Raw genomic sequence first — 17,564 nt, forward strand, 5'->3', positions numbered from 1 at the left:
TTCGCTCTCAACGGAACGACCATCTCTGAATGCAACAGCTATGTGTACGTAGGTCGAGAAGTCAACATGACAAATGACCTGGCACCCGAGCTGCGCAGGAGGAAGAGAGCGGCTTGGAACGCCTTCAAGAACGTTGAAGAAATAGCTAAGAGGACGAAGAACCTCCGGCTCCGGGCACATCTCTTTGATTCCACTGTTCTTCCTGCATTAACATATGCCTCAGAGACCTGGGCCCTACGCAAACAGGATGAGAACGCTATTCAGGTCTCCCAAAGAAGAATTGAAAGAGCTATGCTTGGAATATCACGTTTCACTCAAATGAGAGAAAGAATCCGGAGTTCCGACATCCATCGACGATCAAGAATCAGGGACGCTGTCTCATTTGTCAAGGTGTCAAAAATCAGATGGGCTGGTCACGTAATGAAATTTAAAGACGACCGCTGGACTAGAGCTGTTACCGACTGGATTCCACGGGATGTCAAAAGACCGCGTGGCCGCCCACCTACCAGATGGTCAGACTTCTTCATCAAGATCATGAACGATCGGTTTGAGGCTCTTCATGTTCCCAGAGCGAACAGATGCCATTGGGCTACACTAGCACGCGACAGGGACAAATGGAGACGTTACTGGCGCCCGCTCGAGCAAATCAACGACTAACGGGAACATAAGTGATTAAGTGATTAAGTTATTTTTTCAGGTGGGGCACACCCAGCAATGCTCAGGGGTTACTCCTGACTCTGTGCTGAGGGATTGATCCTGGCAGTAATTGGGGACCATGTGGAATGCTGGGGATCAAACCCAGGTTGAACACCTAGTAAGGCAAGCATTCTGCCCATCGTCTATCTCTATCTCTATCTATCTCTCTTTAGCCCCTATTCTTTGGACAGATACATAGAAGTAGAATTGTAAGACCGAATAAACAAACACTGTCCTCCCGTTATTCATAGATTTGCTCGAGCAGGCCCAGTAACGTCTCCATTGTGAGACTTGTCGTTACTGTGTTTGGCACATCGAATACGTCATGGGTAACTTGCCAGGCTTTGCCGTGTGGGTGAGATACTCTTGATAGCTTGCAGGGCTCTCCGAGAGGGGTGGAGGAATCGAACCCGGCTCGGCTGGGCTGAATAATTACCCCAAATTTAATCATTTGAAGAACTCCCACATTGCTTTCTATAGAGACTGCACCTGTTCATTCTCACCAGCAATGGGTTCCTTTTTCTCTAGGCAAAGAGAAGGCCTGGCTTTGATGAAAATCTTAATGGTAATCCACACTTCAGCAATGATGTTCTTCCATTGACTGAGTAGCTAGAAAGGAAGAAATCTTTCTCGGTAGCTTCCATTTCTCTGCCTGTTCTGTGTGTATCATGAATGGTTCTTCTGGCTGGGATACCTAATGGATAATTTTTCCCATCAGGTCTGCAACAGACATCGGTGAAGTGGAAATGTGTGAGCACTCCTCCTCCTGGCTTCCAGGGTATATTTAAAATGTGGTTTCCTTGATTCAGTTTCACATTTCTCTGAATAGCAAGAAACTAAATAGAGTCACTAGACGGAAGCACTGGGGCGTAAACCAAACTCCTAACCACTGAGCTACGTCTTCTCAGAAGAATGGTTTTTGCGTGAGTCATAACCCCCAGGAGAACTCAGCCTTTGCAGCTTCCTATGTCCACAAGACCAGTGAAGTAGCCCCATATCAAACACTACAGGTTGCTCCGTTATCCCATACCTTATCAATGAGAGAACTGAGCCCCAGGGTGGGGGACGAGCTGTAACACCTGTTTGCTTCCTCTGCCTCCATTTCCCCGCCACTACACACACACACACACACACACACACACACACGCACACGCACACGCACGCATGCACACATACACCCTCTAAAGGTCTTGCGATCATCTCCAACTCAGAAATGGAATTGGCCAATCACAGCTTTGTGTCTCCTTCTCCTCCACCATCAGTTCAAAGAACAGCATGTAACCAGGAACAGAAAGTCAGGATTTCTTCAAGATTTCTCACTCTTTGCCAGGAGCGAGAAAATACAGCAGCCAAATGAAGAGGATGGGAAAGAAGGAGTCATTTTGTGTTGATTTACCTAGGAATGGAGACACTTCTGGTTGTTAGGATTTGGAGGAGTAGAGAAGAGAGCAAAGAATCTATAGCCATCTTGTTACCATGAAAAGGGGAGGGAACTGGAATATACAACCTGTCTGAGGTTAGAACCTCCTAGTGGATGCAGAGGCAAAGATGGAGAGAAACTGAATCCTGTGACCATTCTCAGAGCTGTGGATCCTACTATGCTTGAAGTATAGCATTTTGCTCTGGACTTTTTCTATTTTGTGGCTAAATCAGTAACACTTTGCCATCTGCTTATTAGATGATGATTTCTGTCACTTTCACAGTGACAGCCTGCACAGTGTTAGTGAAATAGACTGGGCCCATATCCCTCTCCATTTTATCTATGGGTGATCCCAAGCCAGAGTGTTCTGTACCTTCCCAAGGTCACACAACTAACTGGCATGACCCATGCTGGCATTTACTCAATGACCTCATGAAAAGGGCAACACTTATTTTTAATATTAAAAACAAACAGTATTACATGGAACATAGTGACAAATTCACATAAACTTTTCAGATAGAACGGGAGACTTCAGACATTGTTGGAACAGGAGAGATAATAGTGGGTACGGTTCTTGTTTTCCACACAAGCAACCTAGATTCGATCCCTAGAACCACGTGTGGTCCATTCATTAAACCCCACCAGAAGTGATCCCTGAGAACTCAAGAGCCAAAAACCAACACCCCCCCAAAAAAAATACCCAAACTGGGACTAGGAGTTAGGGGTAGATCCAGGACTGGAACCCAGATGTTCCTGACATTCAGTTTCCTGTTATTCTGCACCCCAAATTTGCTTACCTTCTTGTTGTGTTTAAGAAAATGCAAAATTTTTCCATACCCATTTAATGACCCTGAACAGCAGTCCACAACCCAACTCCAGATCATTTTGTTGGAAACTCAGATCCTAAAGATAAATGACTTGTCCAAAATGTCAGTACAAGCTTACTCCATTGAATGAATAGGGTCTTGAACCCAGGTTCTAAAAAGGCAGAGTTCACTTTCTCCTTCACCTTTCTGACTTGGGCAAAAGACAGAGTCAGGGCCCCAGAGCAAGGTTTCATCCCTGGAACTGGCCTCCCTGACACCATACTCTGGCCACGAGCAAGAAAAGTGAAGGTCAAGAAAGAGCAAGAAAGTTCATCAGGGCCAGCATGATAGTACAGCAGGGAGGGTGTTTGCCTTGCACATTGCCGACCGGATTCAATTCCTGAAGACAGAGCCAGGATTAAGACCTGAGCATCACCGAGAGTGGCCCCAAAACAAAAACAAAACAAAAAAAGAAAGAAGGAAGGAAGGAAGGAAAGAAAGAAAGAAAGAAAGAAAGAAAGAAAGAAAGAAAGAAAGAAAGTGAATCAAAAGTCTTCTTTCTCTCCACCCTTTCCCACCAAAAACAAGTTTATTTCAGCATTTTCCAATATTTTTACACCTTGAGATAGCACCAGCCAATTGATTGGTAGTTGAAGACCACTGTTCTATTCACTGCTGGGAGGAGACCCAGAATACCATTTCCAGAGCTGTCAGTACCTGGAGCTTTGAAATCTAACCAACCTGTATTAGGATTGCCATTCTACCACTTAGAAGCTGCATGATTTGAGCAAATCACTTTACTTCTCAGCTTTCTTGTATGATAGGAAACCCTCCACTCAAATTTTGTAAGGCTTCAATTAGATGCGACAGCCTCTGACACACATATGAAGTTTGATGAGTGTCAGTACTCTTCCTACAAAGATTTTCTGCTTTGACCCTGTTTGAAAGACAAAGCTATTGAGGAAGTACAAACTACTGTTGTATGAGAGAAGATACGAAATATTGTCTGGCCAGAAAGATAGCACAGTGGGCAGGGCACTTGCCTTACACACAACCAACCTGATTTCTATCTCTGGAACTTCATATGGTTCCCCAAGTCCTGTTAGGAGTAGGCCCTGAGCACTTTCAGGTATGGCTCCAATAAATACCCCCTTCCCCGCCACACACACACACCTTATATACAAAATACATTCGGATCTGTTCTGCCAGTATTTTCTCTTTTACCCCATTGCTGGAACTGCCAGCCCCGAGCTGAGCATCTCTGTCTTGTGCTTCTGGGTAACTATGATTCCTGTGTATTTTAAATCCTTGCCACAGGGGCTGGAGAGATAGTATAGAGATAGTATAGTGGGCACGGTGCTTGCCTTGATGCAGTTGATCAGCATTGGGTCTCCAGCACCCCATATGGTCTCCCAAACTCCACCAGCAATAATTCCTGAGTGAAGAGCCAAGAATATACCCTGAGCATTGCTAGGTGTGACCCCAAAACCAAATACATAAATTCTTACCACAATGTTACAGAACTGACTGGCAGAAAATTTCTTCTCATTTCATTGAACTGGAATAATTTCTCACCCAGGTCATTGACATTGGGGCAGGCAGGATAATTCCTTGTGATCCATAATCGTGTGCTTTGTAGGGTGTGTAATAGCATCTAGTATGTCTCCACTAAATGCCTAGAGTACTAGACCTCACTCATAACACTGAAAGTGACTTCAGGCATTACCCCAGTTTTCCTCTGGTGGGCAACAAAAGTACCCCTAGTTGTACCTGAAGTTCTCTGACCCAAGGATCCCCCTAACACAAACACCAAAGGACAGGTGTGGAAAATTCTGAATTAACATATAATTTCTTGAAAAATCAAATTCATTATTTCAGTGTCTGCCTTTGGCATTTTCCAAACATTTCCAGGATGACCAGTGGGTAAAAATAGCAAATATAAATATATTTATATGCATATTTGAACAGAGGTCCTTTTTTCCATGGGCTTTGAGAAAATCCCCATCTTGTGTATGCTTAGTATATCTCTGTGTGATAATCCTTCGCATAAATACAGAGCCTTACCCGGAGACATACTTGGAAGACTTCTACCGCTCATCATGATCACGGTCCTGCTGTTGTCTGCCTTCGTGGCTGGAGGTAAGCCCTGCCATCCAGACGCCATATTTCCAATTCCCTGTTGGAACTAGGAGTTAATGCCCCTGCTCCCCTGAACTCATCCTGTGGTTATAAGAAAGGTGAAGTTCCAGGGAAGAGAAGCGAAGGGGGGCTGCCTCCTGGGATCCTTCCGGAAGGGGGCTTCCCAACCTGGGGCTTGGAGAGGTAGCAAGTGTAGGTCACATGGTGAGGAACATTGCCGCCTAGACTCACAACTCTTCCTCTTCCTACAGCTCTCAGCTGTGGGGTTCCCACTTACCAGCCCCACCTGCCCAGAGTGGTTGGGGGTGAAGATGTGAGACCCAACAGCTGGCCCTGGCAGGTGAGTCACCTACTCTTACCTTCTTACCTCACTTCCTATCTTACCAGCCTTCCCTCACCTGCCTCCACTCTGCACTGGCAAGAATGAGGGTTGGTGAGGACACCAAAGGAAAGAAGAGAAAGTTCACCAATAAAATTGATTTCCATGGTCTTGGGGCCAACCCAGCTTGCTAAGGAGCCAGCTCCCACCCCACCTTCATACATGTAAATTCACAGACTGTTATGCTATTGACCAATCAGAGCCTTGCCTACACATTTATGCTGCCTTATGAACCATTCATCACCATGAGTTCAAATGTCTGCGTGGCTCCAGAATGAACCAATCAAGGATATTTATGAAATTACTTTTTTTTTAACCCAGGTTCTCACACATGCAAGGCAAAATGTTCTACTGAACTGCACTCCTGGATCAAAATCAGTGTTTTTTGTTTGCTGGCTTGGGGGCTTTGGGGCCACATTTCCCAGTATGTAGGAGTCTGTGGAATGCCAGGAATCGAACCCTACTCTCCTGCTTACAAGCAATGCACTCGAGCCCTTTGAGCCATCTTCCCAGTCCTACAAATTAATTCTTAAGTAGAGGCAAATCAGTGTTACCAACTAAGGCAAACATTTCCTTAGGGGCTGGAGTGACAGCACAGTGGGTGGGGCGTTTGCCTTGCATGCGGCCGATCCGGGTTCGATTCCCAGCATCCCATAGGGTCCCCTGAGCACCGCCAGGAGTAATTCCTGAGTGCATGAGCCAGGAATAACCCCTGTGCAATGCTGGGTGTGACCCCCCCCCAAAAAAGAAAAACATTTCCTTACCTTGAAATAACCACATGATATCAAGATTAAAAGTGCTGGGTAGGCCATGGGCACAGTGAACCTGTTAGTGGTAGGATTTCCCAAAATTAAATATGTGAGACTAGCACTGACATAAATAATATAGTTAGATAGCTCTTATGCATCTTGATTGAAACTAATTAAAAAGCTCAGTGCCAGGACAGAGAGAGAGCGATCTTGCATTTAAGAGGCCTGGTTTCTATCCCCAGAACTGCCAGGAGTAACCCCTAAGCCTTGAGCCAAGAAGAGTAGTACCTGAGCACCCTAGGTATGGTCCTAAAAAGAAAGAAAAAAAAGTTGGTTGTAAAAAGACAGTCAGGTATAGAGCCCATGTCTTAAATGAAGTATAATGTCCTGAGGATATAGCTCTCAAGAATGGGAGAACCCCAACAAATCATGTTGAAGAAAAATGTTCAAATCTGATTTTTGAGTAGTGCTCTGAAGTTTTGGGATGTTTTGTTCATTGAGGGTTTTGGTGTTAAGGTTTGGTTTGGTTTTTTCTTTTGGTGGATTATTAGGCCACACCTGACAGTTCTCAGGAGTACTCCTGCTCTGTACTAAGGGGTCACCTCTGGTAGGGCTCAGGGGACTATACGGGGTGCTGGGGTTCCGAGTATGGTTGGTCAATTGCAAGGCAAGGGCCTTACCTCCTGCACTATTTCTCTAGCCTGTGTTAACATCTTTATCATCTTTATATTGTAGTAGCAGGCCAAATTATTGACACTTGGAGTTGGAGCGATAGTACAGTGGGGAGGGTGTTTGCCTTGCTTGCAGCTGATCTGGGTTCGATTCCCAGCATCCCATATGGTTCCCCCGAGCACCTCCAGGAGTAATTCCTGAGTGCAGAGCCAGGAGTAACCCCTGTGCATTGCCGGGTATGACCCAAAAAAGCAAAAAAAAAAAAAAAAAAACCCACCATATATTGACACTTGATTACTGTGCATTCGGTACTGGGGGGTAGGGGGTGGGGGACACTTTTGCCTTCTGAGCCCTGCCTTAAGGATGCTAAGGAGGCTGGGCTCTGCCAGTCTCCAGACCACCTGTCCTTTTTCCCAGGTGTCCCTGCAGTATGACAACAAAGGTCAGTGGCGCCACACCTGCGGAGGTTCCCTGGTGGCCAACAACTGGGTCCTGACAGCTGCCCACTGCATCAGGTAACTGAGTTTCTGGCCATGCAGACCTTCCCCTCCTGACCAGTGCTCAGCTCCAAGAACTGGAGTCCAAGTAGCCTAAGTCACCCTCTGTAAAGAAGCTTGCAAGTTAACCACTCGCCTGGCAAAGAAACCAGAGCTAGTGGATCTCTCACTGAGTCTGTTGGTTAATAGGTGGGTTATTACCTAACGCAAGTTGGATTGACCTGTGGCTCAATCCACTGAGGGAAGAGAGGGGAGCAGGAGAAGCTCCTGGTCTTCCCTTTAGGGCTCCCAGATGTGGTGTCCAGATTTGGAGCTGGGCTTCTCTTGAGTGAAACAAATTATTTCAAACCCACCTTCTCCACCCTCTGTAAAAATGCAGGTAGCGGAACTGAATGCAGATTAAATGAGATGAAGTATATCAGAGTGTGCACTTAGTAATGGAAGTGGACTGTTAGCCCTGAGACCCACAGAAAAGAAAAGCTTCTGGGACATTTTCGCCTCCCCCTCCTCTCCTCCTGCCTCTGCTGATCTTGCAGTGGTCTCTGGAGAGCACCTTGGGTGAGGGAGAATCTCGTTGCCAGGCAGTTCTCCATTCCCCAGCTAAGTTACAAGCTCTGTGAGGAGGAAGGGAAGATGTTAGAGGTGGGGGTGAGGAATCCCAGTTTTCAGTTCTGAATTCTCACTAGCAAGCTATAATGGCTAGTCGCACCTCTCTGAGCCTCGATTTTCCCATCTGATGTGAATATGAGAGGTGGGAGCTTAAAGTAGGAGATGCCCTTGAGAGGAAAACTGCTATTTTCTCTCTGTCCACTTCATGTTCACATCGCAATAGCATTTTTAGTGCTACACTTTCTAATTCTGCTTTTTGTTTATACATAGTGAAAATTATTATACAGTTAGCCCTCTCAGCACCATCAATAGTTTCTTGGAAACTGTAGCTGAAAGGATATATCATAAAATCAGGTCCTCGAATAATATCACTTTGACCCATATTGGCTAGTATTTTTTTTTTGTTTTCTCCTCAAGACTCTAACAAGGGCAGGGTTAGGGTGCATGCCTAATAAGTGCCTGGCTCAGGTTTGATTCCCAGCACTATGGAGGCCCCAGAACACAATGCGGTGGGTGGCCTGAAACTTCAGGCTGGCCCAGGTCCAGAACCGCAGGGCCCCAAAAGTACAGCAGTCTCAGGCCCTTGTACTGAACCACTGACCGGCTGACTATGAATCACCTCTGAGGTCTTCTGAACACTGCTTGGGAGCCCACAGTGCCAAAAAAAGGACTATGAAAAATATGACACAGAGCAAACTGACATTATCCAAGGACCTGCAATCCAGTTGTCAGTGATGGCGCTTGATTGGTTGCTTGAGTGATGGCACCAAGGAGGAGAAAGTCCCAAGTCCCAGCTAGTGGTTTACGTAGCAGCACTGTTATTCCCATGACCCTTCCTGGTACTGTCCAAAGCCAGGCTTCGGGAGATCGTGCCTTGGAGAGTCCTTGTCTGAAGGGAGGGGAGCTGGTGTTGGCCTGTCGCCCATCAGCTGGTTAATTGACGCCTCTGTCCTTGATTTCTATGCTCCAGCTACTCCAGAACCTACCGTGTGATGCTGGGACGGCACAGCCTGTCCACCGACGAGCCCGGCTCCATGGCCATCAGTGTCTCCAAACTCGTGGTGCACGAGAAGTGGAACTCCAACCAGCTCTCCCAAGGGTACCTGATGTCTGGGTGCACTTGGGGTGGTGTTAGCAGGGGTAGAAAGCAAGGGGTATCTCACAGAAGGTGATGGGCCCACCCTCAACTCCTCCTCATTCCTTCTGCAAGGAGGGGAAGGAACTGTGCCCTTTAGAAGTGGGACGTCCAAGGATGCTGGGGGGGGAGCGGAAGAGTGGGAACATCGGAGGAGGGACATGACATGTCAGAGCTGCTTGAGGCTCTACCAGTTAAGGGGCAGCCACTGCACACAGGGTGGTTCTGAAGTTCCCAGTACTGACACTGGAGCTGGACACAGACCCTCCTACCTTCCCCCAGTCTGAGCCCCCTCCTAGTTTGGACTTTTACATTTTCAAAAGTCCTTGATACTCCACAGGATAGCTGGGGGTGGGGTGAGGAGGGGCTTATACAGGAAGATGACAAGGGTCAATTTACTAGCTTAAAGCAGAAACCAGCAAGTATTATCATCGGTCAGGAATGATCCTGGTTATGATGAGGCTCAGAGGGGAGATTATAGCCCAGGGTTCCTCTGGAAGCTGCAAATAGATGGTGGCTAGGCGTCATCATCTGGAAGGCTTCCTCTTTCAAGAAGGACAGAAGTTGGGGGGAGGTGGCTCAATCCCCAGCACTGCATATGGTGCCCTGAGCACCGCCAGGAGTGATCCCTGAGCACAGAGCCAGGAGTAAGCCCTGAGCACCACCAGATGTGACCCAAATCCCCCGAAAGGGTAAATGTTCCCCTGTAAGGGCTTGGAGGAATTTAGGCTCTGAGCGCCATCAGGGGTAAAACACATTCTTGAAGTTTATCCCCAGTTGCTTCACTCCAACCCACTAGAGGGAGTATTGACTGCTAGCCGGGGCTGAAATTGCGGCAGGAAGTAGCACCCATCTTTATCATTTGACTCTTTACCACCCCAGAAACGACATTGCTCTGCTCAAACTGGCCAAGCCTGTCCCCCTGAGCGACAAGATTCAGCTGGCCTGCCTCCCAGCCGCCGGTTCCATTCTCCCCAACAACTACAGCTGCTTCGTCACTGGCTGGGGAAGGTTGCAGAGTACGTAGATACTGGGAGCCTTCCGGCTCAGAGGGGTGCGGTAGGGAGGTGCCCCCCATCCTGCCAGAGATTCTCTTCCCAACCCCTGAAAATGTCTCTTCTTGGCACAGCTCCTTTATCTTTCTGTCCCTAGAAGAAAACAGAAGCCACTGGTAGATGTCTACAGATAACTTTTCTGCCTGGGATTATTTTTTTAGTTCCAGTTTTCCAGGGGAAGGAGATGATTAGTCTAGCTCAAGTCAGATGCTTGACCTGAGCATCTGTGAGGACACAGTGCAGACAAATATGGCTGTTCCCATTGCAACCCTGGGGCTGACTAGCAATAAGAGGTATAGGAAAGGAAAGAAAGGCCACCAAACCCGTTGGTTCTTTTCTTCTCGGATAAAGTCCTTTGTCCCTACCCTGATTTCCTCTGCTCTCCTGCAGCCAACGGAGCAACTCCTGACATCATGCAGCAGGGTCAGCTGCTGGTCGTGGACTACGCTACCTGCTCCAGCCCTGGCTGGTGGGGCAGCACCGTGAAGACCAACATGATCTGCGCCGGGGGCGATGGCGTGATCTCCAGCTGCAATGTGAGTGCACAAAGTCAGGTGAACCCCCCACAACAGAAGGGGATGGAGCTGGGGAGATCCTTGGGGTCCTAGAGCCTGTCCCCCTACCTCCTGGCAGAAACACCAATAGTGCCATAAAGTTGAGACCTTGCACTTCCACCTCAGAGTGTCCAGAGGAGATGTCTTAAGATTCTCCTTGTGTCCACCTCTCACCCTGCTGAGCAGCCACGCCTTGGGTCTCGTGGAAGACTCTCATCTATTTTTTTTAACATTTTATAAATTTATTTATTGAGTCACCATGAAAGCAGTTACAAAGCTTTCAGGTTTAAGTCTCGGTCATACAATGATGAAACACACCTGTCCCTTCACCACTAAAAAGCCCAGTATACCCCCCCCATCCTACACCTTCCCCCTACCTGAGTGGCAGATGATTTCCACATTACTCTCTCTCTGCTTTGATTACATTCAATATTTTGACACCAGACCCACCATTATTATTTGGGATTTTACCCCAACACTCAGATCTGCCAAAAAGACAACATTAGACAATTTGTTTTCTAATTGCTGATTAATGGAGACGTTGCTGGCTCCCGCTCGAGCAAATCGACGAGTAACAGGATGTCAAGTGTCAAGTGGCATTGCTAATTATGAATGGCATATAATGTCGTGTGGCCGCAGTGGTGGCTGTGCGATTTTGGAATTCTGAAATTTTAATAACTAAATCTAGAGAGATTTCTGCCAAAAGCCGCTGGGTTCCAAGATTTGTTTCTGAGTCTCTGGGATCATGGCCATTAAGCAGCAGCTTGATCAGGAGCCAGAGAGGCCATTCGTGATGCCCTCATCTCTTATTCTCTCCTCTGTGAAGGGATCCATGAAAACAGTGTGGTCTCCGGGGCAGGGCCTTTCTAAGGAGACTTCGAATGCATCTGTTGACTGAATCTCACCATCCGCTCACTGTCCTTTCCTGCTTGCCACAGTCTTCCTGGAGACAAGGCCTTAACCCAAAGGCAGTGCAATGTGCCCGATGTTGTAGCAGGCTGGGGACAGAGCAGAAAAGAACTTCACACCTGCTTCAGGTCACACTGCACCCCAACATTCTGCCAAGGCAGGCTGCTCCCCTGGAAACTTTTTCCTGCTGGGAGGAAATGACGAGTGCTGGTGAAGGGAGTGACATTCCTAACTCTGGTCCTACTTCCCTGTCCTCCTGGACAACCTCAGGCACCTTACTACCCCTGAGGGCTCCCCCTCTCCTGAGAAATGGGGATGCTCATATCACTGACCATCCAGTTTTCTGTGAGGATAATGTGAGGCAAAGCATACAAAATGCTTCGCCCCAGTCCTGGCACACAGAAATAACAAGCGTTCCCTCTTGCTGACACCGTGGTATCATCTTGAATTGTGATGAGGGTTGGCCTCAGAGAACATGGTACACTATCAGCAGAGCCATATAAATAAGCTGCTAACACGTTAACCCCGAGGCACAAGCAGATGACCCTTCCCCAGGCTCCCAGGTTCCCCCTGACAGAACTCTCATCTTCCTCAGGGAGACTCTGGGGGACCCCTGAACTGCCAGTCTGCCAACGGAGTGTGGGAAGTGCACGGCGTGGTGAGCTTTGGGTCCTCCCTTGGCTGCAACTACTACCATAAGCCCTCCGTCTTTACACGTGTCTCCAACTACATTGACTGGATCAACACGGTAAGAACTGGGCAAACCTGGGCCTCTGGACTCAGTCCTGTCCCCACCAGGGCAGTTCCTACTACAGACATCTATGAACCCATTCCTCCTTCCTCAGAGCAAGGCAAGAGCCCCCTAATGCAACCCCAGCAGGCATCTTCCTGGGGGCTCCACAATTTCTGTGTGGGTCAAGTCAAGTGTCACAGCACAGAGGAGAGTCTTAAAGAGCTTGAAAACAGGATACTCCTCAGACAGGAAGGGTGGGTTCTGGCCCACTGTGAGGCTGAACGGGAAGGCACATACCTTGTGTGCATGTGATCTGGGTTTGACCCCCAGCACCAAACAAAGTGGGTTCCTTAGGATTTCTGGGGAGTATTTTTGCTTCTCTATGTGTCAGCTTAGACTCACTATCCAATGCTCAGAACAGTAATAAAATTTTTTTGGTGGGGAGGAGGGGTGGTCAGGGATCACTCCTGGTTCTGCACTCAGGGATCGCTCCTAATAGGGCTAAGGAGACTGTATGGGGTCTCAGGGATATCAAACCCCAGGTGACTGTGTGCAAGGCAAAGGTCCGACCTGCTGTGCTCTCTGGTCCCTACAGAGTCATATTTAACAGCAATGCTCAAAACCTGATCATTTGAGGTCACCACAATAGCTTTTCTTGTGGAAAATTAGTCTCCAAAGATTAATACTAATTCTCCCCTTGTTATTCTGTCAGGTGATCTACCATCTCAGTTTTACCAAAACTGGGAGATTGCCAGTGATATGGAAATTTTTGATGTACTTTTTGAAATTTTGTTGTTGTTGTTATTTTGGGGCATACCTGGCAATGTTCAGTGCTTACTTCTGGCTCTGAACTCCGTAATTACTCCTGGCAGTGCTCAAGGACCATATGGGATGCTGGGAACCGCACCCTGAAGTGCTCAGGGGCTACTCCTGACTCAGTGTTTAGGAGTCCTTCCTTACAGTGCTCAGCGGACCATGCAGTGCTAAGGATCCACGCCAGGACTCCTGCATGCAGAGAATGCACTCCAGTCCTTTGAGCCTGCTCCCCTACCCAGAACTTCCTATTTTAGACTAGACAAGAGGGACTGATCTGACCCACGTGTTTTGTGACTGTCTGCAGACCCTGTCTCCCAGGAGTTCTAAACCAGAACCTTATAAACTCCCATGCCAGCTCTCAATTCCTATTGTTCTTCAACCATCAACATATATTTTAAATAACTATAAAAATTACTTAATTTTGGGGGGAACCAGAGTGATAGGACAGCAGGGAGGCATTTGCCTTGCTTGCAGCTGACCTGGGTTCGATCCCCAGCATCCCATATGGTCCCTGAGCACCACCAGGAATAAGTCCTGAGGGCAAAGCCAGGAATAACCTGTGAGCATTTCTGGGTGTGACCCAAAAAGGACGAAAAAAATGATCTAATTAAAAAAAAAACTATACTTGTGGGAGGGCTGGAGCGACAGCACTGTGGGTAGGGCGTTTGCCTTGCACACGGCCGACCCAGGTTTGATTCCTCCGTCCCTCTTGGAGAGCCTGGCAAGCTACCAAGAGTATCCCGCCCGCAGGGCAGAGCCTGGCAAGCTCCCCATGGAGTATTCAATATGCCAAAAACAGTAACAACAAGTCTCACAATGGAGACGTTACTGGTGCCCACTCGAGCAAATCGATGAACAATGGGAAGACAGTGCTACAGTGCTACATACTTGTGGGTCTAGAGAGACAGTACAGTGTCTAAGATGCCTGCCTTTCGTGTGGTCAAGATGCTTCTATCCGCAGTACCACATAGGGTCCCCTAAGCCCACCAGGTCCCTGAGCATCATCGGATATGGCCCAAAAATAAAAACAAAAAGCCAAAATAAAAAACCAAAACATACTAACCTTGGAAGATGGCTCGAAGGACCGGCATGCATGTGGGAGCCCCAGGTTCAAACCCTGGTCCCTTGGCACCACACCAGGAACAGTCACGGGTATCATCTGAAGCAGGTGCTGGAGTTGTCACAAGAAAGTGGGAGGGAGGTCCAGGCTGGAGCGCATCTTTCACATGCAGGATCCCAGGGTTTGTCCCGGCCTCGCATGCTCCCCTGGGCACAGAGCTGGAGTAGCTCCCAAGCACTGACAGATGCAGCCCCAAAACCAAAAATAAAAAAGTGAAGGTGCATAAGGGTTCCTAGGAGGAAAGCAGAACTGGGAGCACTGAGACTGAGGACGAACGCCGAAAGAAGAGGGCCAATGGCTGAGGGTGCATTTTACCCACTTCCTGACAGCAGGTTGCTTCTCTGTGAAATGGGACTTGACCTAACTGGGACTCCTCCCCATTTTTTTGAAGTCAGAGCAAGTGGGAGTTTCAGTGTTTGTGGCAGGGCCTCCAGTGAAGGAAAGCTGGCATCTGATTGCTTTATTTTAAGTTTAATCAGAAAATAACTGCTCCATTGAATCAAAACAATGCTATAAAATCAAGTAGGAAGTCACAGCCATGAGCATGTGGCTGCAAAAGGAAAACCCTCTCATCAACGGCACTGTCAAAACAAGCAGGTGGCCACCTCCAAGTCCCCCTTAATATCTGCAGCGTTTTGCTCATTTTTCTGTCTGCTGGCATTTCCTTGCCAGTAAGTGGTCACAGACACCAGCGATCTCTGGAAAGTTTATTGGGGGGGAGGGGGGAGAGTGAAATTGAGAAGAACGTAGATTGTCTTTTTTCATTGGTAAACTGGGAGGATAATCCTGACTCCTCTCGGCAGAGCCCATCCAAGTCCAGCTTTTAAAAGGCCACCTGGGGTTGGAGCGATAGTACAGCAGGTAGGGCGTTTGCCTTGCATGCGGCCGACCTGGGTTCAATCCCCAGCATCCCATATGGTCCTCTGGGCCCCGCCAGGAGTAACTCGTGAGTGTAGAATCAGGAGTAACCACTGAGCATCGCTGGGTGTGACTCATCTTTGGGACTGGAGTGATAGTACAGTGGGTAGGGCTTTGGCCTTGCACACAACCAACACAGGTTTGATCCCTGGCATCCCATATGGTCCCCTGAACCCTGCTAGGTGTTACCCTTGAAAGCCCTGAGCACAACTGTTGTGCTGAAACACAAATGAAAGCCCTGAGCCCTCACACCGCCACCAAAAAAAAAAGTGCCACCAGCCTTTAAGGAAAATGCTTCAAGGCCTTTTCTCGGCTCTTCCAGGCTCTCTTCCAGTATCGGCTGCCATATCAGTCACCAGGCAGCTGGTCTGGGCAGCACCTTGTAGGCCCAAAGCCAGGACCAGGGGCAACTGTTCTGATTTTTCAGTCCCAGCATCAGCTGTTCCCAGCTCCAGTCACAAGTACAACAGTGCGGGCTATAGTCAAAAGCGTGTCCATATGTCGGTGGGAATCAACAGGGAAAGCAGGTCTTGGAGGCAGCTAGACAGAGTCCTACGCCCTGGGCTGGCTGGCAACAGTCCACCAGGCACATATGTCCAGGAGCAAGGTCCAGGAGTGGCAGGGCCAGATGACCAGCTGTCACCCTGCCCCGCCAGTGGCAACTGCAGAGGGGCTTAGTGAACCCTTGCGTGGTCCTGGGCCAGGGCACTTCACGTGGGAGCACCTGCCTGGACAAAGCCAGACAGATGACGAACCCAGCTCAGGACACTGCCCGACACCAAAGGGGGAGACAGGTGCACGGGGCTCACCCGCTCAGGGAACGTCCAGGGGATGACAGCGCCATTTAGCTCCCAGCTCAGTCTGCAAGTTTTGGAATTTCCAAAAAGTTTTTTTTCAAATATGGGAGTGGATCAAATGAAAAGACAGAAACCTCCCCCCTCATTTTTACACCTAAATCCAGCCCCCAAAACATAATCTCTAACCATCAGGACTTTGAAGTCTGCCGGACTTTGAATGCACATAGAATCAACATACACACATCAATATGCCTAGGTCTAGTCAAAAGTAGGGGTTTTTTTATTCTTCATACTGTTCTGCAACTTAGTTTTTTTCACTTCCAACCGTATCACATTTTATATCCCAGCTGAGTATCGATGTCACCCTTCAGGACGGCCGTCACTATTTCAGAACACAGCTGCAGTGAATGAAGCTTTTGTCCATTTTCCCATCTACCACACCCACTGCTGCAGTGAATGCCCTTGGACATTCATTCTTGCACGATGCTCTGAGACCAGGGATTCAGAAACCCAGCATTCTGGGGCCGGAGCCATAGTACAGCTAGTCGGGCATTTGCTAACCTGGGCTCAATCCCTGGCATCCCATATGCTTCCCCAAGCCCCCCAGGAATAATTCCTGAGTGCAAAGCCAGGAGTAACCCTGGGATATCGCCAGGTGTGGCCCAATACGAAACAAAAAGAAACCCAGCATTCTGAGGCTGATCATGGTGCTAGCACCTTAGAATGTCCACAAAAGGCTGTGAAACAGCTTCTGAAAACAGGTGTGAGCCTCAGTCTAGGGACAAAGGGGAACAGGGGCTGGTGAACAGCAGTGGCTGTGAACACATGGGGGGCTCCCCACCCCTGTAAGAAACAAATGACATCTAGAAACAGGCCCATCCATTCAGTTGGCGTATAAGATGTACACAGTCCCACCTTCACCCTGTGCCCTAACAACAGGACTCCGGGCTGAGCCCCTCCTTACGGGAAGCCCCTGCGGGTTAGTGCTTTACCCCGAGTGTCATTACAATGCCCCTGGGTGGGAGCTGCTTGGCAGAGGTGGCCTGGTCCTCTGTGAGCGGCAAGGACCTCAGCAGGAGGCAGCTGCCAACCAGGTCTGAAACTGATTCTCTTCTCCTGGGCATCCTGCAGGTCATTGCAAACAACTAAGAGAAGCACCGGTAACTGCTGCGGACGTGGAAGGGTCGCAGGAAGAAAAGAGCAATAATAAAGTGATAACCACAGAAATCGTATCTGGGCAAGAGTCTTCTTAACACCTCAACTGATGTCCAGGACCCTGACAGCACCCAATAGGCCAGGGATGAGGGTCCCTCTGGGGGCGCCCCACCTCTCCCTCCCCACAGCACCTCCACCTGCCGTGCCATTCTCCCGCTGGGAAGGCACCCAGGAGCACAGGCCAGACTCAGAGGACCCTAGTCAGTCCTGTCACCCCACTAGCTAACTGCTGTCCCTCCAGACAAGTGACTTAACCTCTCTGAGCACAGGTTCTACCCTGCAGGAGGGGGCCCAGGTGGAAGGGCAGGGTCTACACGGATTAAGATATGGGGAAATGTGTTCCAA

General features: G+C 48.6%; 1 protein-coding gene across 1 annotated transcript; it reads left to right on the plus strand.

The window, feature by feature from the left end:
- The first annotated feature begins 5,002 nt into the window (after positions 1 to 5,002).
- LOC130031968 (chymotrypsin-like elastase family member 2A) lies at positions 5,003 to 17,240 on the plus strand. The gene is made up of 8 exons (XM_056123531.1): positions 5,003 to 5,061; positions 5,313 to 5,401; positions 7,279 to 7,376; positions 8,938 to 9,066; positions 9,985 to 10,121; positions 10,548 to 10,693; positions 12,216 to 12,368; positions 17,136 to 17,240. The coding sequence occupies exons 1-8, from the start codon at positions 5,022 to 5,024 to the stop codon at positions 17,151 to 17,153; spliced, it is 810 nt and encodes a 269-aa protein (XP_055979506.1). The 5' UTR covers positions 5,003 to 5,021; the 3' UTR covers positions 17,154 to 17,240.
- The last annotated feature ends 324 nt before the right edge of the window (positions 17,241 to 17,564 follow it).

This window comes from Sorex fumeus, unplaced genomic scaffold (genome assembly GCF_029834395.1).
Source record: "Sorex fumeus unplaced genomic scaffold, SorFum_2.1 ptg000047l, whole genome shotgun sequence".
Taxonomy (NCBI): domain Eukaryota; kingdom Metazoa; phylum Chordata; class Mammalia; order Eulipotyphla; family Soricidae; genus Sorex; species Sorex fumeus.

Excerpts from the sequence above, each read along its gene's own strand:
- LOC130031968 (XM_056123531.1), top strand. The coding sequence starts at position 5,022 with ATGATCACGGTCCTGCTGTTGTCTGCCTTCGTGGCTGGAG. Across the intron at positions 7,377-8,937 it reads ACAGCTGCCCACTGCATCAG|CTACTCCAGAACCTACCGTG; the intron begins GTAACTGAGTTT and ends TCTATGCTCCAG. Across the intron at positions 10,122-10,547 it reads TGGCTGGGGAAGGTTGCAGA|CCAACGGAGCAACTCCTGAC; the intron begins GTACGTAGATAC and ends GCTCTCCTGCAG.